A 21,586-nucleotide genomic window follows, 5' to 3' on the forward strand; every position below is an offset into this window, starting at 1 on the left:
TCACACTCACATTCACACCTACGGTCAATTTAGAGTCACCAGTTAACCTAACCTGCATGTCTTTGGACTGTGGGGGAAACCGGAGCACCCGGAGGAAACCCACACGGACACGGGGAGAACATGCAAACTCCGCACAGAAGGGCCCTCGCCGGCCACGGGGCTCGAACCCAGGACCTTCTTGCTGTGAGGCGACAGCGCTAACCACTACACCACCGTGCCGCCCCATGAATAATAATGAGTCTTGATATTTAATAGCTTAATATTCGACCATTTCAGCATTCCTTATAATTTGAGTGATTTTGTATTTTGGAGATTAAATGATATCTATGGTCCGGGTTCGAGCCCTGTAGCCGGCGAGGGCCTTTCTGTGCGGAGTTTGCATGTTCTCCCCGTGTCCACGTGGGTTTCCTCCGGGTGCTCCGGTTTCCCCCACAGTCCAAAGACATGGAGATTAGGTTAACTGGTGACTCTAAATTGACCGTAGGTGTGAATGTGAGTGTGAATGGTTGTCTGTGTCTATGTGTCAGCCCTGTGATGACCTGGCGACTTGTCCAGGGTGTACCCCGCCTTTCGCCCGTAGTCAGCTGGGATAGGCTCCAGCTTGCCTGCGACCCTGTAGAACAGGATAAAGCGGCTAGAGATAATGAGATGAGATGAGATGAGATGATATCTATGATGAGCCACACGATGAAGCTATGGGCAAGGGTATTGGAGGCGAGATTGAGAAGAGAGGTAGCAATCTGTGAACAGCAGTAGGGGTTTATGCCAAGGAAGAGCACGTCGGATGCAATTTTTGCTTTAAGAACGTTAATGGAGAAGTACAGGGAAGGCCAGCGAAAGCTACATTGTGTGTTTGTAGACCTGGAGAAGGCATACGATAGATGAGTTATGGTATTGTATAAGAAAGAGTGGAGTGAATGAGAAGTATATCAGAGTGGTGCAAGACATGTATGAGAACAGTGAAACAGCAGTGAGGCGTGCAGTTGGAACGACTGAATGGTTCAAGGTGAAGGTGGGACTCCATCAAGGATCTGCTTTAAGCCCTTTTTTGTTTGCCATAGTGATGGATAGCTTGATGGATGAAGTGAGGCAAGAGTCACCATGGAACATGATGTTTGTGGATGATATTGTGATGTGTGGTGAAAGTAGAAAGGAGGTTGAGCTGGGTTTGGAGAGATGGAGGTATGCATTGGAACGAAGAGGAATGAAGGTGAGCAGTAGCAAAACAGTACATGTGCATCAGTGAGAACGGATGAAGATGAAGATGCAAGGAGTAGATGTAAAGCAAGTTGGCGAATTCAAGTCCCTGGGGTCAACTGTGCAGGAAAATGGGGGCTGCGATAGTGAGGTGAGAAAGAGAGCGCAGGCAGGGTGGAGCAGTTGGAGAAGGATTTCGGGAGTCATTTGTGACCAGCAGAAGCGAAAGGTAAGATGTATAAGACAGTCGTGAGACCAGCTGTGATGTACGGATTGGAGACCGTACCCTTAACGAAGAGACGGGAGGCAAAGTCGGAGGTGGCGGAGTTGAGGATGTTAAGGTTTGCGATGGGAGGTTGGACAGGATAAGGAACGAGCACATCAGAGGGACAGTACATGTAGAGAGCTTGGGAATTAAGCTAAGAGAGATGAGACGGAGATGGTACGGGCACATCCTGAGAAGAGATGCAGAGCATGTTGGAAGGAGAATGTTGAGGATGGAGCTGCCAGGCACACGAAAATGAGGAAGGCCAAAGAGGAGATCCATGGGTGTGGTAGAGAAGGATGCGGAAGACAGGGAGATCTGCTGTGGTGACCCCTTATCAGGAGCAAGAAGAAGAAATGATATCTATGATAAAGAGCCATTCTGAGCTAACATGAAAAGTGAATCGATTCACAAGCTGCACTTGATTCTCTGTGGTTGGAAATAGAGTCGATTCTTTTTGTGTTCGACTCTTGTGCCGAAGATACAAAAAAAAAAAGAAAAAAAGAACAACACCCGGCTCTGAGTGGAGAATGTTTTCTGCTGTTTATGAATAAAACAGTGTTGTTTTCGAGGCAATATCTATATCTCTTGCACTGGAAGGTACAAGCCTGTTTTCACGACCCCAAAGTGTTAGCTGGCTAATCGTCTGTAGCTTGAGGAGTGTCTGAGAAGTAGCATTAGCATTAGCAAGCACGAATGGCAAATCGTTAGCATGGTAGCTAACTAATGCATGAGTATGTTGGGTCAGCGGGTTTAGAGGAGTTTTATTTAATACAGAAATGTATCCTCTATCCAGACCGTAACCATGTCTACAGAGGAGCTGCTGTCAGTAGATTATGAAGTTTATGGAAGGGTCCAGGGAGTGTTTTTTCGAAAATATACTCAGGTAAGGTATCATGGCTGTGCTGGATTTATTACTATCGTCATCATCATCATTGATATGGGCCAGGAGTTCTTAATATTTAATTTTTTTTTTCAACCAGGAACCCCTTAACTGTAAAATAAACTAAACTGACCCTTCAATACAGGATGTTTCATGAACATTAAGTAAATTTAATTGAATAAATAAATAACATTATCCACATTCACTGGATATGAGCAATCGTGTGCTCTGATTGGCTACTCTACTACTAAGATTTTTATTTATTTATTTATTTATTTATTTTTATTGTCAGATATCATTGCATACATTTTGTATAAAAAATATATATAACAGTCTGCCAGGGGTTATGGCATGGAAATAATAGTAAAAAAAAAAACAAATAAACAAACAGGAAAATAAATAAATTTACATGAATGCATTGTACAGCACAAAAAGGGAATAAGACTTCACAGCTTTCTTATTAAGAGAACAAGAGATGGACGCTATATAATGATTTACATAAATGGAGAATTCAGTAAAGGTTGGCTTTACATTTTGAAATTTTGACTTGTGTATAGGGCGGCACGGTGGTGTAGTGGTTAGCGCTGTCGCCTCACAGCAAGAAGGTCCGGGTTCGAGCCACGGGGCCGGCGAGGGCCTTTCTGTGCGGAGTTTGCATGTTCTCCCCGTGTCTGCGTGGGTTTCCTCCGGGTGCTCCGGTTTCCCCCACAGTCCAAAGACATGCAGGTTAGGTTAACTGGTGACTCTAAATTGACCGTAGGTGTGAATGTGAGTGTGAATGGTTGTGTGTCTATGTGTCAGCCCTGTGATGACCTGGCGACTTGTCCAGGGTGTACCCCGCCTTTCGCCCGTAGTCAGCTGGGATAGGCTCCAGCTTGCCTGCGACCCTGTAGAAGGATAAAGCGGCTAGAGATAATGAGATGAGATGACTTGTGTATATAATGTTTGGCTAAAATGATAATGAGGTTAATTAAGTAAAACTCAGAAGTGGCATTCCTGTCTTGAGTAACAAAACCAAAGAGTACATTTTCCCATTTCAAAGCAAAATCAGGGTAGACAGAATCTATAATATATCTTGATAGTTTAGACCAAAATGTCTTTGTATGAGAGCATGACCAAAATAAGTGTTCAAGTGTTTCTCTGTGATCCCTACAAAAGGTGCAGTTTACATCAATATCTTTTTTAAGTTTCTGTAAATAGTGGTTGGTTGGGTAAAACCTATGTATCAACTTAAAAGAAATCTCTCTGACCTTATTAGTCAAGCAGAATTTATGTGGTAGCAGCCACACTTTATCCCAGCAAATGTCCCCTACATAACTAGACCAGAATGATAAAGAAGGTGGCGCAGTGGTGATTTCTTGTTGGAAAAGTTGACGGATTGTTTTGTTTGAATTCTTAAGATTTGAAAAGCAACTTCTTCCAACATTAGTCTCAGCAACATCACGCACGACAGGGTCATATAACTGACCCTTAAGGCCTCTAAATAAAGAAATTATGCCCGCAGGGATGGCATCAAAAACGACAGAAAAGCCCTTCGGGGTGACAGGGATACCATATTTAAGAAGAAACTCAGAATAGGAATAAAGATGACCATCTTGTTTGAAGAGTTGATTAACAACTACTAAGATATCAGCTCATATAGAGGGATTTCACTGACGTCACCCGAAACCGGAAGTAAACAGACCCTGCGCCATATTGGAAGACCCAACAAACTCGTGATTAGGGGGAAATAACGGCAGCGGTATGTGAACCCACGAGAATAAAGTGGAGTGGCAAATGACTTAAACAAACAAATCTGAGCTGTTTTATTTATGATTTATTGGCCCAACAGTAGACTTGAAAGAAACCTGTGTGAGACTTGGCAAAAAACTGTGGATATAATGGATAAGTCTGTGCATGATCTGCGGACACTTTGAGGTAAGCAAACGCAAGAAATTCAGATTCAAAACATGCTAAATTGGCCCCAAATTGATAACTGTATGAGGAGCAAGCCTCCCAGACTTCTACAATTTAATAATAGTAATAATTTAGGATGGAGGCGGCACGGTGGTGTAGTGGTTAGCGCTGTCGCCTCACAGCAAGAAGGTCCGGGTTTGAGCCCCGTGGCCGGCGAGGGCCTTTCTGTGCGGAGTTTGCATGTTCTCCCCGTGTCCGCGTGGGTTTCCTCCGGGTGCTCCGGTTTCCCCCACAGTCCAAAGACATGCAGGTTAGGTTAACTGGTGACTCTAAATTGACCGTAGGTGTGATGTTAGTGTGAATGGTTGTCCGTGTCTATGTGTCAGCCCTGTGATGACCTGGCGACTTGTCCAGGGTGTACCCCGCCTTTCGTCCGTAGTCAGCTGGGATAGGCTCCAGCTTGCCTGCGACCCTGTAGAACAGGATAAAGCGGCTAGAGATAATGAGATGAGATGAGATGAATTTAGGATGGTTTGGGGCTTGCTCTCCCTCCTATTATATAAATAAAGCATAGTTGTTGTGTAGGCATATATCATAAATACATATGTATAATTTGGATAAATTAACATAAATTATGGATACCTTAATAGTAACAAAAAGTATTATTTTTTCAACTGAAAAGATATATTATTAAAAGATATCAACAAGATTACCTTGGCCATAACTATGTGTAGGTTATTCTTAACAATAGCTGTAATATCACGAACCAAGCCACTAACAACATTGTAAGCCTGTAGCCCTTTGTAGGCCTTCAAGTCATCAGCAGTGTAGGCACTGGGTGTAAACAACAAATAGTTTACAATGTCTGGGTAGCAAACAGATGGCAGAATTGGTGTCCGGTCCTCCTTATGTTTCCATTCTCCCTTGCCCCGAGTCTTATCATATGGGTCAAACCCATCAATCACAGCCAGTTTCTCCACATACCGTGCCCTTTCTGCAGCTGGTAATGTACTCACACAACCAGAATTATCAGCCATCGTGTCACTTCACTCTCGCGCGTACTTTGTTTTATATTGTGAGTATGTAGTATGTATGTACTTGGTCTTCCAATGTGGCGCCCTAACAAAATCTCGCGGTCCGGTGACGTCACGCGGTAGCCCTCTATACTGTGAGTAGCTAAAAGCAAAATGGCAGAGCATGTTGCTGAACCAACCGAGGACGAAATAAAAACTACTTGGAAACAAAACCCCCAATAAAAGCAACAAAATATGGAATAAAAGTATTTGATGGTAAGAACGTTTCTTTTTTATTATTATTATTTTTCAATAATTATCACATATTTTTCACAAATTGCTATGGTGATTTCGCCGGTTTGTTTACATTCTAAGCGGAAATTATTAAGTTTTTATTTCTTGAATTTGCTAAAAATAAAAATGTTTCTGAAAATCTTGTGAATGTGGATATAATAAAACAGTTATTCCACTCAATCTCATCGTACACGGTTTATAGTATGCACTACGCACGTACTATATAGTACACAGTGGTGCTTGAAAGTTTGTGAACCCTTTAGATTTTCTATATTTCTGCATAAATAACCTAAAACATTATCAGATTTTCACACAAAAGTCCGAAAAGTAGATAAAGAGAACGCAGTTAAACAAATGAGACACAAATATTATACTTGGTCATTTATTTATTGAGGAAAATGATCCAATATTACATATCTGTGAGTGGCAAAAGTATGTGAACCTCTAGGATTAGCAGTTAATTTGAAGGTGAAATTAGAGTCGGGTGTTTTCAATCAATGGGATGACAATCAGGTGCGAGTGGGCACCCTGTTTTATTTAAAGAACAGGGATCTATCAAAGTCTGATCTTCACGACACATGTTTGTGGAAGTGTATCATAGCACGAACAAAGGAGATTTCTGAGGACCTCAGAAAAAGCATTGCTGATGCTCATCTGGCTGGAAAAGGTTACAAAACCATCTCTAAAGAGTTTGGACTCCACCAATCCACAGTCAGACAGATTGTGTACAAATGGGAGGAAATTCAAGACCATCGTTACCCTCCCCAGGAGTGGTCAACCAACAAAGATCACTCCAAGAGCAAGGTGTGTAATAGTCGGCGAGGTCACAAAGGACCCCAGGGTAACTTCTAAGCAACTGAAGGCCTCTCTCACATTGGCTAATGTTAATGTTCATGAGTCCACCATCAGGAGAACACTGAACAACAATGGTGTGCATGGCAGGGCTGCAAGGAGAAAGCCACTGCTCTCCAAAAAGAACATTGCTGCTTGTCTGCAGTTTGCTAAAGATCACGTGGACAAGCCAGAAAGCTATTGGAAAAATGTTTTGTGGACAGATGAGATCAAAATAGAACTTTTTGGTTTAAATGAGAAGCGTTATGTTTGGAGAAGGGGCGGCACGGTGGTGTAGTGGTTAGCGCTGTCGCCTCACAGCAAGAAGGTCCGGGTTCGAGCCCCGTGGCCGGCGAGGGCCTTTCTGTGCGGAGTTTGCATGTTCTCCCCGTGTCTGCGTGGGTTTCCTCTGGGTGCTCCGGTTTCCCCCACAGTCCAAAGACATGCAGGTTAGGTTAACTGGTGACTCTAAATTGACCGTAGGTGTGAATGTGTGTGTGAATGGTTGTGTGTGTCTGTGTGTCAGCCCTGTGATGACCTGGCGACTTGTCCAGGGTGTACCCCGCCTTTCGCCCGTAGTCAGCTGGGATAGGCTTCAGTTTGCCTGCGACCCTGTAGAACAGGATAAAGCGGCTAGAGATAATGAGATGAGATGTTTGGGGAAAGGAAAACACTGCATTCCAGCATAAGAACCTTATCCCATCTGTGAAACATGGTGGTGGTAGTATCATAGGTTGGGCCAGGACAGCTTGCCATCATTGATGGAACAATGAATTCTGAATTATACCAGCGAATTCTAAAGGAAAATGTCAGGACATCTGTCCATGAACTGAATCTCAAGAGAAGGTGGGTCATGCAGCAAGACAACGACCCTAAGCACACAAGTCATTCTACCAAAGAATGGTTAAAGAAGAATAAAGTTAATGTTTTAGAACGGCCAAGTCAAAGTCTTGAACTTAATCCAATCGAAATCTTGTAGAAGGACCTGAAGCGAGCAGTTCATGTGAGGAAACCCACCAACATCCCAGAGTTGAAGCTGTTCTGTATGGAGGAATGGGCTAAAATTCCTCCAAGCCGGTGTGCAGGACTGATCAACAGTTACCGGAAACGTTTAGTTGCAGTTATTGCTGCACAAGGGGGTCACACCAGATACTGAAAGCAAAGGTTCGCATACTTTTGCCACTCACAGATATGTAATATTGGATCATTATTCACAATAAATAAAAGACCAAGTATAATATTTTTCTCATTTGTTTAACTGCATTCTCTTTATCTACTTTTAGGACTCGTGTGAAAATCCAATGATGTTTTAGGTCATATTTCTGCAGATATATAGAAAATTCTAAAGGGTTCACAAACTTTCAAGCACCACTGTAGCTTATAGTATAACTTATCGCTATGCGCCTCGTTGGCTATCGGCTCATGTATGACTCGATTTCGTGGAATAACTTATTGTATTATACCTAAAGAGAGTCAGAGAGCTTTAATATTCCAGAACTTTCCACTGATAGAACACGAGGTCGAAGTCGACATTAAGTCTCTTGTTTAATTTAAGTTACAAATCAAACAGCCTAATAACTATAAGTACTGAATCATAAATATAATACATTTGATAATGGTGGATTGTGATTTTTCACAATTTTCATTATTAATAATAATAATAATAATAATAATAATAATAAAGCATTAGCATGAAGATGATTTGTAATCTGTGTATGTTTTCAGTCTGAAGGGAAGAAGTTGGGTTTGGTCGGCTGGGTGCAGAACACTCCAGCTGGAACAGTACAAGGTCAGCTCCAAGGCCCAGCATTGAAAGTCAGACAGATGCAGGAGTGGCTCAAGACCACCGGCAGTCCACAGTCCCGGATCATAAAAGCTGATTTCAGTAACGAGAAGAAAATCGAGAACATGGACTTCAAGGACTTCAAAGTTGTCCGCTAATCAGTGCAGTAAATTAATGGACTTGTGATATGAATTCTAGTTTTATTTAAATGTATTTAAAATAAGCTATTTGTCTGTTGCACTGAAAATGCACTCTGATGAAAGGATAGGCCGTACCTAACATGCAGTAATAAATCATGCACATAAAAAAATGCACTTCTTTTTCAGTGTGAACTTTATGCACACCGATTTGTTATTATGCACTCTGTGTTGGTACTTTTGAATCAGTTGCATCAGTAGTAATTTTTTTTATAATTTTAAAGTACATGTAGGGCAGACCATTGGCATTCAAAAGTTCGATCATATGTCTATACCAGGGGTGCCCAAATTGATCCATAAAGGGCCATGTGGCTGCAGGTTTTCATTCCAGCCATGCAGCAGCACCCTGATTTGGCTTATTCAATCAACTGACACACCCACCCTTTAATCAAGGGTGGGTGTGGCTGCAAGTATTTGACTGTGTGAAGACAGTTCAGTTGATTGAATGAGCCAAATCAGGTGTGCTGCTGCATGGCTGGAATGAAAACCTGCAGCCACATGGCCCTTAATGGATCAATTTGGGCACCCCTGGTCTATACGCACACAGCCGTTTCACTATTTTGGAAAGTTTGTCATTTTTCACTGATGAAACCACACACAGGAAGTGACTAAAAGGCTCTATTGTGATCGCATGTTTCTACACCATCCCCTCCGAAAGTATTGGAACGGACAAGGCAAATCTGGTTGGTTTTGGGGTTGTTTTTTTTGGCGTTATAGTTGTTAAACACCTTAGAACATGGTACCCTTTGAATCCACCCATTTTTCAAATGATCAAAAATATTGAAACGTGACTGACGGTTGTTGTGCCCTGTTAGATTTATTCTTTTCAGTACCCTGATTGTCCACTCTTGAACTGATCCCTGGGTTTCACCTGTGAAGACTGCATTTGTTGTTCAAAAGGATAAACCAACATGAAGACCAGTGTTGTCTAAGGGAAAAATGCAAGCCGTTTTGAAGCTGAGAAAAGAGGGAAAATCAATCAGAGCCATTGTACAAGCATTGGGCATGACCGATACATCAATATGGAACGTCCTGCTAAAGAAAGAAATCATTGGTGTACTGAGACCCAGACATCAAACAGGTCAGCCAAAGAAAACAAGAGCAGCTGATGACGAACATTGTGAAAGCTGTGAAGAAAAACCCAAAAACGAGAGTTGGTGAATTCACCAACAACCTCCACAGGGCAAGGGTGAAGGTATCACAATCCACCATTCAAAGAAGACTTTGAGAGCAGAAATATAGAGATTATATCACAAGACACAAACCACTCATCAGCAGTAAGAATCAGAAAACCAGATGGGAGTTTGCAAAGAAATACAGAGATGAGCCACAAAGGTTTTGGAACCAGAGGTGGAAAAACCCGGGTGCAGAAAGTAAAAACCCTGCCACATTTTTGCTCCAGCCAATTCAGTGAACCAGCTGATTCTAATTACCACATCCCCTAAGCCAGGTTGATGAGCTAATTGGTGAAATCACCTGTGTTGAGAGGACAGGCAGAAGGAAAACCTAAGTAGGACTTTTACTTTGTCAATCCAGTTTTTCCACCTCTGTTTGGAACCAAGATTACCCTCTATCAAAGTGATGGAAAAGAAAAAGTGTGGAGAAAGAAAGGATCTGCTCATGATCCAAAACACGAGCTCATCATTCAAGCACGGTGGAGGTAGTGTGATGGCTTGGGCTTGCATGGCTGTTTCTGGAACAGGTTCACTAATCTTTATTGATGATGTAAATCATGATGGTAGCTGCAAAACGAATTCAGAAGTCGACAGACACATTCTGTCTCCCAGTTTATGTAGAAATACATCCAAACTAATTGGGAGGAACTTTATCATGCAGTGAGACAGTGACCCAAAACACACTGGCAACAAAACAATGGACTTCATTGGGGGAAAATGTGTAAGGTTTTAGATTGGCCAAGACAATCAGCAGACCCAACTGTGCATGCAGTTCACCTCCTGAAGAGGACACTGGAAGGAGAAACCCCACAAAACGAATCACTTGAAAGAAGCTGCAGTACAAGCCTGGAAAAGCATCGCAAAAAAGAATGCAACAGTTTGGTGATGTCAGCAAGTCATCAGCTTCATGCAGTTATTGCAAGGAAAGGATATGCAACCACCTTAAAAAAAAAAATGTGTAGTCTGCCAACAAAGGTGCCATGTTCTAAGTTGTTCAACACATCTAGATGTACATCCCAGGAAGTGAAAGCTAAAATTCTGATTTTTATATATATATATATATATATATATATATATATATATATATATATATATATCAGTGGTACTTGAAAGTTTGTGAACCCTTCAGAATGTTCTATATTTCTGCATAAATATGACCTAAAACATTAGATTTTCACACAAGTCCCAAAAAGTAGATAAAGAGAACTCAGTTAAACAAATGAGACAAAAATATTATACTTGGTCATTTATTTATTGAGGAAAATGATCCAATATTACATATCTGTGAGTGGCAAAAGTATGTGAACCTCTAGGATTAGCAGTTAATTTGAAGGTGAAATTAGAGTCAGGTGTTTTCAATCAATGAGATGACAATCAGGTGTGAGTGGGCACCCTGTTTTATTTAAAGAACAGGGATCTATCAAAGTCTGATTTTCACAACACATGTTTGTGGAAGTGCATCATGGCACGAACAAAGGAGATTTCTGAGGACCTCAGAAAAAGCATTGTTGATGCTCGTCAGGCTGGAAAAGGTTACAAAACCATCTCTAAAGAGTTTGGACTCCACCAATCCACAGGCAGACAGATTGTGTACAAATGGAGGAAATTCAACACCATTGTTACCCTCCCCAGGAGTGGTCGACCAACAAAGATCACTCCAAGAGCAAGGCATGTAATAGTTGGCGAGGCCACAAAGGACCCCAGGGTAAGTTCTAAGCAACTGAAGGCCTCTCTCACATTGGCTAATGTTTATGTTCATGAGTCCACCATCAGGAGAACACTGAACAACAATGGTGTGCATGGCAGGGTTGCAAGGAGAAAGCCACTGCTCTCCAAAAAGAACATTGCTGCTTGTCTGCAGTTTGCAAAAGATCATGTGGACAAGGTAGAAGACTACAACACTGTACCAAATCATGATTACACCTGCTAACATCACCTGTTTCCAATCACATCATTATTTGTTTTACCTTATTACTCTCCCTAAATTCCCCCATCCCTTTTTTCTTTATGTGTTGCAGGCATGAAACACAGGAATGGATGTATATTTAACAATTATTCGCCGAAGACAAAGTGAATGTTGGTGAATAATAACCGAGATGAAGTTGAGGTTATTATTCACCGATATTCACTGAGCCTGAGGCGGATAATTGTTTTAATATAAATACACAGGTGATTTTTTTTTTAAATCTTATTGAAAGAAATCATGTATTTCAAACTTCAAAAGCAGCATGTAATAGCGGCGTGGCGCAGACTTGTGTCACTTGTCTACACCAAGTCACATAAAATACTTTGTTTTGAAATCAATAAAATAAATCGCAATTTCACCTTACCTTTGAATAGTTTTAGACCAAACTTCATAGCAATTTTAGTGCTTTTAGGAACAGCATTTTCTTTCATAATTTGTAATTCTTCCTCACTTACAGTGACGAAGTGATTGGCTGCAATTTTGCCGCGTCGCTCGAGGTGATTATCGAGAAATCGTCCGAATTTCTCAACCAATCAGCGCACACGATTTTCTATATTCACCTGTGTATTTATACTAATAGCAAATGAAATTAAGTAGATCAGACAAACATGAAATATCTTGGGTTCATACTGTCTGCAATGAAATACAAGTCAAAGTAAATTTAGAAATCACTGCTTTTTTTTTAAAATAAATATAATTTGCGGGCAGCACGGTGGTGTAGTGGTTAGCACTGTCCCCTCACAGCAAGAAGGTCCGGGTTCGAGCCCCGTGGCCGGTGAGGGCCTTTCTGTGTGGAGTTTGCATGTTCTCCCCGTGTTCGCGTGGGTTTCCTCTGGGTGCTCCGGTTTCCCCCACAGTCCAAAGACATGCAGGTTAGGTTAACTGGTGACTCTAAATTGACCGTAGGTGCGAATGTGAGTGTGAATGGTTGTCTGTGTCTATGTGTCAGCCCTGTGATGACCTGGCGACTTATCCAGGGTGTACCCCGCCTTTCGCCCGTAGTCAGCTGGGATAGGCTCCAGCTTGCCTGCGACCCTGTAGAACAGGATAAAGCGGTTAGAGATAATGAGATGAGATATAATTTGCATTTTCCTTACTGTCCTAACTTTTTCCTGATTTGGGATTGTAGTTTTGACACAAAAGTATGTAAACATTTGCAGTAGTTGAGCTTTAGATACGTATAGTTTCGATGCTGGTAGAAAATAAGTGAAAAATGTATGTAAGGATTTTGAAGTTGGTATAAGTGCATTTTGTGTCCAGAGGGGAAAAAAATGTATTTACAGTTTGGCCCACATAGAGCACTTGTGCTGTCTGTGTAAAGATTTTTCAATAAGTGGATTTGGTTTTAAGGGAGGCACAGTGGCACAGCAGGTAACATTGCTACCTCACAGCTCTGTTTCTGGTTTGAGCCTGAGCTTGCATTACTCTCTGTGCAAAGTTTCTTTTATTGGAGTGTGTGTGTGTGTGTGCACGCACCATGCTCTGGAGTGGACTGCGATGACATTGCTAATTTGATTGCCAGATCTCTTCATTTTCCAAAACATTCCAAATCGTGACTTTCTGTGCTATAGATCTGATTGTTAACATTTTCACAAGCCCTGCATATTACAGCTCTGTTGCACGTTCACCATCAGTGCAACAGGAAACATGTCACCAGTAGGAACATTTCCCAATACTCATTTTGGGAAATAGTGGCATTATTTTAAAACTGGAGAACATGTAAACACGTACTAATTCAAATTCTTGATTGCTTGAGTATTCTGCAACATAATCCATTTTCAGTCTGCAGTCTCTGCAGTGTTTGAGCATTGTGCACCATTGTATGAGCTGTATATTCTCAGGAGAGAGCACAGTGATGGACTCCCCCCGTCTCATTCTAATAAATGTCTAAAACTCACCATTAGGATCCCACTCTCTTTATCATCCAGGTGAAACATAGATTCCAATAGACCCCAGCTCATTATTCAGTAATTAAGCTTAAAGTATATTATTCAGTGGCGGCATGGTGGTGTAGTGGTTAGCGCTGTTGCCTCACAGCAAGAAGGTCCTGGGTTCGAGCCCCGGGGCCGGCGAGGGCCTTTCTGTGTGGAGTTTGCATGTTCTCCCCGTGTCCGCGTGGGTTTCCTCCGGGTGCTCCGGTTTCCCCCACAGTCCAAAGACATGCAGGTTAGGTTAACTGGTGACTCTAAATTGACCGTAGGTGTGAATGTGAGTGTGAATGGTTGTCTGTGTCTATGTGTCAGCCCTGTGATGACCTGGCGACTTGTCCAGGGTGTACCCTGCCTTTCGCCCGTAGTCAGCTGGGATAGGCTCCAGCTTGCCTGCGACCCTGTAGAAGGATAAAGCGGCTAGAGATAATGAGATGAGATATTATTCAGTAACTACCATGAATAATCCAGTAAAACTAATCGGAGTTGTATGTGGTTACAAAAGGGAAGAATGTAAACCTGTAGCTGCCAAGACTTGACCCTGGATATTTAAGCAGTTTACTCAGTTTCATAGGATTTTCAAATTATGGCTTTTGTTTCTGAAATAAAACACCACGGTTGGGGGGGGGGGGGGGGGGGGGGGCACAATACCTGAGAAAACGAATCCTGTAAAATGTAATAAAATCACAAAAGAGAAAAAACGAATGCATAGAGGCTCTTCATGAGTCTCCAGAAATTCAGTGCACAAGCTCACACTATAAATTCTATTGCACTCATATTGGTATGCTGGCAGCAGATACTTACCTCTCCATAATTCTTTGCTTCCATGATGCTTCATGTCTAAATTGACCAGCTGGTCTAGGACCCTCCCAGTACCTAGACCCCAGAATGAAAAGACTTATTGTGAGAGAGCCAAACATTCCAGGAAATGACTATTCCCCCTCCACCTCTCTCCTTCCCAGTCCAAGCCTGGCTGCATGTCTTGTACACTATCTTTTTTTAAAAAGGCTCAACAATCCAAGCCACCCATATGGAACCTTGCACCATGTATAATTTTAAGACCATTTAGAAAAGCTCTTGCAATGCTTGGCTCCCCTACTGTACACTAACTACTGCTACTGGAGCACATGTGAAAGATAAAGTGGGAGATTTGCTCCCAGGACAAACCTCAAACATGTCATAGTTGTGATGACAAATTTCACAGATATGTGTTTATTTCCTCCACTAACACACCAAATTTGCCTCATGAAAGCCTTGGTAAATTACCTGATGAGCTGAATCAGATGTGCTAAATGAGGTGGAATGCTAAACTCTGCATTTTCATGGTCCTCCAGCCTGACACCCCTGCTTTTGAGAATAAAAGACATGATCAAACACAGAAGGGTTTCTTGACTGCCGTTCTGAGACCCTCTGCATAACAGAGGTTGAAAGTTTCCATATTGGCAACACACTGATTAGCTTATCATCAAACCCTCATAATTGGATCAGAACTCTGGTGTTCAAGATCTCTTATGTATAAAATGAGAATTTACTCTCGGGTTTGGTGGTTGTTGTTTCCCCCCCCCCCCCCTTTTCCCAATACTATTGAAACTGCCTGGCAAAATCAATGCAAATGCTGAGTTCATATGTATGAATTCATTTATTCATTGTTCATCTTAAGCAATTGCTTTATGCCTGCTTAAGGTCATGGTCGATACAGACCCTATCCTGGGAACTTTAGACGTAAGACTGAATACACCCTGGATGTGAGTTCACTATGCACACACACACACCGAGGAGCAATTTTAGCTGAACCAATCCACCTACTGCCATGGTTTTGATTTTGGGAGCTACCACACTGGAAAACCCAGAGGAAACTCACATGGATATAAGAAGAACATGCACAGAAACTCCCCACATAGACAGTAATCTGAGCTCAGAATTGAACAGGCAGCCAAATAAAACGGGCTGCATTTACACACAAACTTTTTGCAACAACTGATATAGTAAGGACTATAAAATGGAAGCATTTTTGTATGTTTTATTCTGCAAGTCCACTGAAGAACATTGGGGGTGGAGGAGGGATCCTTTTGTTATCAATGCTTACAACCTAACATTTACTTTTATGGTGAATATCAGAATAATCAGAAACAAGTGTAACAAGATGATGTTTTAATAAGGTTAGGTAACTACACAGAACTCCTTAGTGATATTCCAAAACAGTGCATTGTCAGGGTTTCAGTACATCAAGCCAGAATCTATTGGTGTATTTAATATACAGTCCCCTCTGAAAGAATTGCAACTACAAGGCCAATTATGTTGTTTTTTGCTATACACTGAACATTTGGGTTTGAGATCCAAAGATGAATATAAAACGATAGATCAGAATTTCAACTTTCATTTCCTGATATTTACATGTTGACTTGTGTAACAATTTAGAACGTGAAACCTTTGGTGACAGACCACATAATTTGTAGGTAAGCAAAAGTATTAGAGCAGACAGTGTTAACGTTGATTAAAGGGGATAATACTTAATATTTGGCTGCATCCAGCTGACAACAATCTGGCATCACTAATCCGTTGCATTCTTTTGTAATGCTTTTCCAGGCTTGTATTGTAGCTTCTTTCAGTTGTTTGTTTTGGGGGTTTATCCCTCTAGTCTCCTCTTGAGAAGATCAGATGCATGCTCACCTGTATTTAGGGGTCTTCTAAAACCTAAACTGACTTGGCCAATCTAAAACCTTCCATTTTTGCCCCCAGACAAAGTCCACTGTTGTGTTTGTAGTGTGTTCTGGATCAGTGTCTTGCTGCATGATGAAGTTCTTCCCAATTAGATTGAATGCATTTTTCTGTAAACTGGCAGACAGAATGTTTCTGTAGATTTCTGAATTAATTCTGCTGCTATCATCATGATTTACATCATCAATAAAGTTTAGTGAGCCTATTCCAGAAGCAGCCATGCAGGCCCAAACCACGACATTAACTTCAACATGCTTGACTGATGAGCTTGTATGTTTTGGACCATGAGCATATCCTTTCTTTCTCCACACTTTGGCCTTTCCTTCACTTTGATAGAAGGTAATCTTGGTGCCAGAACTTGGTTCCAGAACTTTTGTGGCTCATCTGTGTATTTCTTTACGGATTCCATCAAGAATCTAGCTTTCTGATTCTTACTGCTGATGAGTGGTTTGTATCTTGTGGTACGGCCTCTATATTTCTGCTCTTAAAGTCTTCTTCAAATGGTGAATTGTGATACCATCACCCCTGCCCTTTGGAGGTTGTTGGTGATGTCACGGCCTGTTGCTTTTGGTTTTTTTTTTTTTTTTCCAATTTTCACAAATTTTCTGTCATCAAATTGGTCTTGTTGTACTTGGCTGAATAGTCTGATGTCTGGTTGTTAGTACATCAGTGATTTCTTTCTTTTTCAGGACATTCTAAAATGTTGTATTGGCTATGCCCAATGCTTGTACAATGGCTCTAATTGATTTTCCCTCTTCTCAGCTTCAAAATGCCTTACGTTTCTCCCACAGACAGCTCTCTGGTCTTCATGTTGGTTTATCCTTTTTAACAACAAATGTAGTCTTCACAGAGAAAACCCAGAGCTCAATTCAAGAGTAGACATTCAGAGCACTGAATACGTAACCATACTAACAGTGCACACCCGGGTAACAAGAAAGACCTGCCAGTAACATACTCCAATATTTATGATCCACTGAAAAATGTCTGATTCTAAACAAAAGGTTCAAAATTATTTTACATGTCTAGAGGTAAATTTTCAGAAATGAAAGCCAACATTCTGATCTATTCGCTGGCATTCATCTTTTGATCCAATCAGAAACCCGAATGTCTTCAGTATACAGCAAAACCAAAAGAATTGACCTTGTTGTTCCAATACTTTCAGAGGCAACCGTATAAAATGCATAACACAATTTTTAAATGAGTATAACCCATGCCACATGTTCCGGAAAAGGACAGTTGCTTAAAATCATCAACAAACTTAGGTAGTTAATTCAGGTATGTTTAAATACATTTATTGGCAGAAGGCAGTACGTTGAAATTATGATCTCAAAAAACAATTTGTGTACTGCGTTTGTTTTTAAAGGACAGACTTATTATATGTTTACACTTTTCTGTGCACATTATATGTCAGATCTTAAGCTTTCTTTTCCAAATTGAAGAAATGGAGCCAAGTGACATGCATGTATTAACATCAAGGCAGACATCACGGTTAACAGCACAGCAGGTAGTGTGCTCTCATTACTAATTACTGAATCTTGACCGATATGACCAATGTGCTTGTTTGTCATTTTGACTTCCTGGTACCAGTGGTATAGTAACATTTCCAAGACAAGGGCATACTAATGAGTGGACACACCTAATTATTGCAGGGCATGGTGCAAAATAAATGGTCACACAATACAAACTACAGTATATTAGCTTCTCAGTTTCTGTGTACTCCCTGATACTGAAAGCATTTAATCAAAATATGTACTGTGCTACAGTGATTATTTAAATCATTAGTCCCTAGATATCATTTATTAGGTTTGCATAAATTACATCAGAGTAATACATTCTCAGAAATATTTTGGGTGTTAAACTGTACCTTTCCTTGGTATCATTGGGGTGGTATCCTGAAAAGGGCTTCCTTTTCAGGTGTATCTTTTACCTGGAAAGGTACATAAAGTGTCTCTGTAAAGTATTACTATTTATTACTCTATTACAGCCAGCACGGTGGTGTAGTGGTTAGCACTGTCGCCTCACAGCAAGAAGGTTCTGGGTTCGAGCCCAGTGGCTGACAAGGGCCTTTCTGTGTGGAGTTCGTATGTTCTCCCCGTGTCCGCGTGTTTCGTCCTGGTGCTCCGGTTTCCCCCACAGTCCAAAGACATGCAGGTTAGGTTAACTGGTGACTCTAAACTGACCGTAGGTGTGAATGTGAGTGTGAATGGTTGTCTGTGTCTATGTGTCAGCCCTGTGATGACCTGGCGACTTGTCCAGGGTGTACCCCGCCTTTCACCCGTAGTCAGCTGGGATAGGCTCCAGCTTGCCTGCGACCCTGCACGGGATAAGTGGCTACAGATAATGGATGGATGGATGGATGGATGGATACTCTATTACACTAAGATAATTAAAAGGTACAAGAGTGGTTCCTAATGTATAATTCTGTATCTTAAAACACATTTAAAGGTACACTACATTCATGTTACCAATGTGAAACATACATACTAGTCTACTACAAGTTTTTTTTTTCTTTAAGGTGTATGCTATAGGTGTTCTATATACTCCTCAAGAAAATATACAGTTTAGGACTGTACTTTTTTTTCTGAGAGTTTAGTCCCCTCAGAAACGTGATTTGAGATTGGAACTGGGGTGAACGTTGGGGTGACACAGTCTATTTCAAAGGGTGTAAATGCTACCTTGTGCTACCCCTGCTTGAATATAGAAGGTAGACTGTAGACTGCATAAATATGACCTAAAACATCATCGGATTTTCACACAAGTCCTAAAAGTAGATAAAGAGAACCCAGTTAAACAAATGAGACAAAAATATTATACTTGGTCATTTATTTAGTGAGGAAAATAATCCAATATTGCATATCTGTGAGTGGCAAAAGTATGTGAACCTCTGCTTTCAGTATCTGGTGTGACCCCCTTGTGCAGCAATAACTGCAACTAAACGTTTCCGGTAACTGTTGATCAGTCCTGCACACCGGCTTGGAGGAATTTTAGCCCGTTCCTCCGTACAGAACAGCTTCAGCTCTGGGATGTTGGTGGGTTTCCTCACATGAACTGCTCACTTCAGGTCCTTCCACAACATTTCGATTGGATTAAGGTCAGGACTTTGACTTTGGCCATTCCAAAACATTAACTTTATTCTTCTTTAACCATTCTTTGGTAGAACAACTTGTGTGCTTATGGTTGTTGTCTTGCTGCATGACCCACCTGCTCTTGAGATTCACTTCATGGACAGATGTCCTGACATTTTCCTTTAGAATTCACTGGTATAATTCAGAATTCATTGTTCCATCAATGATGGCAAGCCATCCTGGCCCAGATGCAGCAAAACAGGCCCAAACCATGATACTACCACCACCATGTTTCACAGATGGGATAAGGGTCATATGCTGAAATGCAGTGTTTTCCTTTCTCCAAACATAACGCTTCTCATTTAAACCAATAAGTTCTATTTTGGTCTCATCCGTCCACAAAACATTTTTCCAAAAGCCTTCTACCTTGTCCACATGATCTTTAGCAAACTGCAAATGAGCAGCAATGTTCTTTTTGGAGAGCAGTGGCTTTCTCCTTGCAAACTTGCCATGCACACCATTGTTGTTCAGTGTTCTTCTGATGGTGGACTCATGAACATTAACATTATCCAATGTGAGAGAGGCCTTCAGTTGCTTAGATGTTACCCTGGGGTCCTTTGTGACCACTCCTGGGGAGGGTAACAATAGTGTTGAATTTCCTCCATTTGTACACAATCTGTCTGACTGTGGATTGGTGGAGTCCAAACTCTTTAGAGATGGTTTTGTAACCTTTTCCAGCCTGACAAGCATCAACAACGCTTTTTCTGAGGTCCTCAGAAATCTCCTTTGTTCATGCCATGATACACTTCCACAAACATGTGTTGTGAAGATCAGACTTTGATAGATCCCTGTTCTTTAAATAAAACAGGGTGCCCACTCACACCTGATTGTCATCCCATTGACTGAAAACACCTGACTCTAATTTCACCTTCTAATTAACTGCTAATCTTTGAGGTTCACATACTTTTGCCACTCACAGATATGTAATATTGGATCATTTTCCTCAATAAATAAATGACCAAGTATAATATTTTTGTCTCATTTGTTTAACTGGGTTCTCTTTATCTACTTTTAGGACTTGCGTGAAAATCTGATCATGTTTTAGGTCATATTTATGCAGAAATATAGAAAATTCTATAGAAATGTCCTTTAAAAGCTAAAATCATCTCATATATGTATCATGTATTATTGCTTTTTAACATTTCCAGCTTACTGATTTGCCTACTTCTTCTACTACAGAGTGTAATAATAATAATAATAATAATAATATAGTTATCTCACGTATACGTCTCAGTAACATCTAGGTACATCCCTATGTATAAACTTTAACCTCCTAGGACCTGGCGTCCATATGCGTGGACATCACATTTTGGGTTGTCTAGACCACAACACTAAATTTTGCTCTACAAGGGCCTGGTGTCCACTTATGAGGCCATTATACTGTTACCTAGTGGTGGCAGAAGAGTATAACACATTACAGGTTAGATTCAAGATGGCTGACAACACACCCAGAAGTTCAGATGGCAACTCCCGATCCAAACATCGACCAGGTAAAAAATTTGATCAGATTTCATGGCTGATTCTTGTTCAGATATGTATAAAAGTGTTCAATGTTTGTTATGGAAGTCAAATTTTACAAAAGTTAGTAACTGTAACGATTTACTATGTCACTAAACATGATGCACACATATGTGGACTTACGGACTTAGTTTTGTTAGTTTGTTGACAATGTCCACAAATGTGGACAGAGGGAGTCATATTATGCTAGCAACAAAATGTGAGAATGAAATTGTATTTTGGGATGATTTAGGCAAAAAAACAATAGTTTACTACAGTACAAGCAGATATAGCATGTTTTATAAATAAATCTACATAATTTTTAATTTGATTTTTCTCATGATGTATTTTTCCAGAACGTTATTCTCTGTCAAAAGCACTGGAGTTACTGGGGTTAATTGGTGGAGACAACTCAGAGGTGGAAGATTTGTCAGACATTGATGATCCCGTAGGGGATGCTGAATATCAACCCCCACGACAGGAGCCAAGCAGCAGTGAGGAGGACAGTAGTGGGTATGAGGACCCCATTCCACAGCCCTCTCAGCTTATCAGGGGACGTAAACGTCTCCGTGATGAATATGAAGGATATCGTTCAGATCGTGACATTGCCAGATCATGCACTCCTAGACGTCGCTCTCGGATACAGCAAGATGAGGCTGATGTCTCAATGTCCCTGAAGAAACAACACCAGGACCAAGCCATCAAGAACAGTCCAAGAAAGGGCATGGGATGTGATGGAGGGCTTCTTCACTAACACCAAATCAAGCCCAGTTTGAGCATGAGGAGGAAACTGTGCAGGACAGAGAGAACTGGACCCT

General features: G+C 41.2%; 1 protein-coding gene across 2 annotated transcripts; it reads left to right on the top strand.

Annotated features, from left to right (window-relative positions):
- Positions 1-1,936: 1,936 nt before the first annotated feature.
- acyp1 (acylphosphatase 1, erythrocyte (common) type) lies at positions 1,937-8,476 on the top strand. Of its 2 annotated transcripts, XM_060934631.1 has the most exons (3): positions 1,937-2,062; positions 2,259-2,348; positions 8,105-8,476. In XM_060934631.1, the coding sequence occupies exons 1-3, from the start codon at positions 2,009-2,011 to the stop codon at positions 8,318-8,320; spliced, it is 360 nt and encodes a 119-aa protein (XP_060790614.1). In that variant the 5' UTR covers positions 1,937-2,008; the 3' UTR covers positions 8,321-8,476. The 2 variants fall into 2 exon arrangements, with proteins under 2 accessions (XP_060790614.1, XP_060790615.1); XM_060934632.1 differs by having other exon boundaries at positions 1,969-2,348.
- Positions 8,477-21,586: the final 13,110 nt, after the last annotated feature.

Source organism: Neoarius graeffei, chromosome 11, assembly GCF_027579695.1.
Source record: "Neoarius graeffei isolate fNeoGra1 chromosome 11, fNeoGra1.pri, whole genome shotgun sequence".
In the NCBI taxonomy this organism is placed as follows: Eukaryota; Metazoa; Chordata; class Actinopteri; order Siluriformes; family Ariidae; genus Neoarius; species Neoarius graeffei.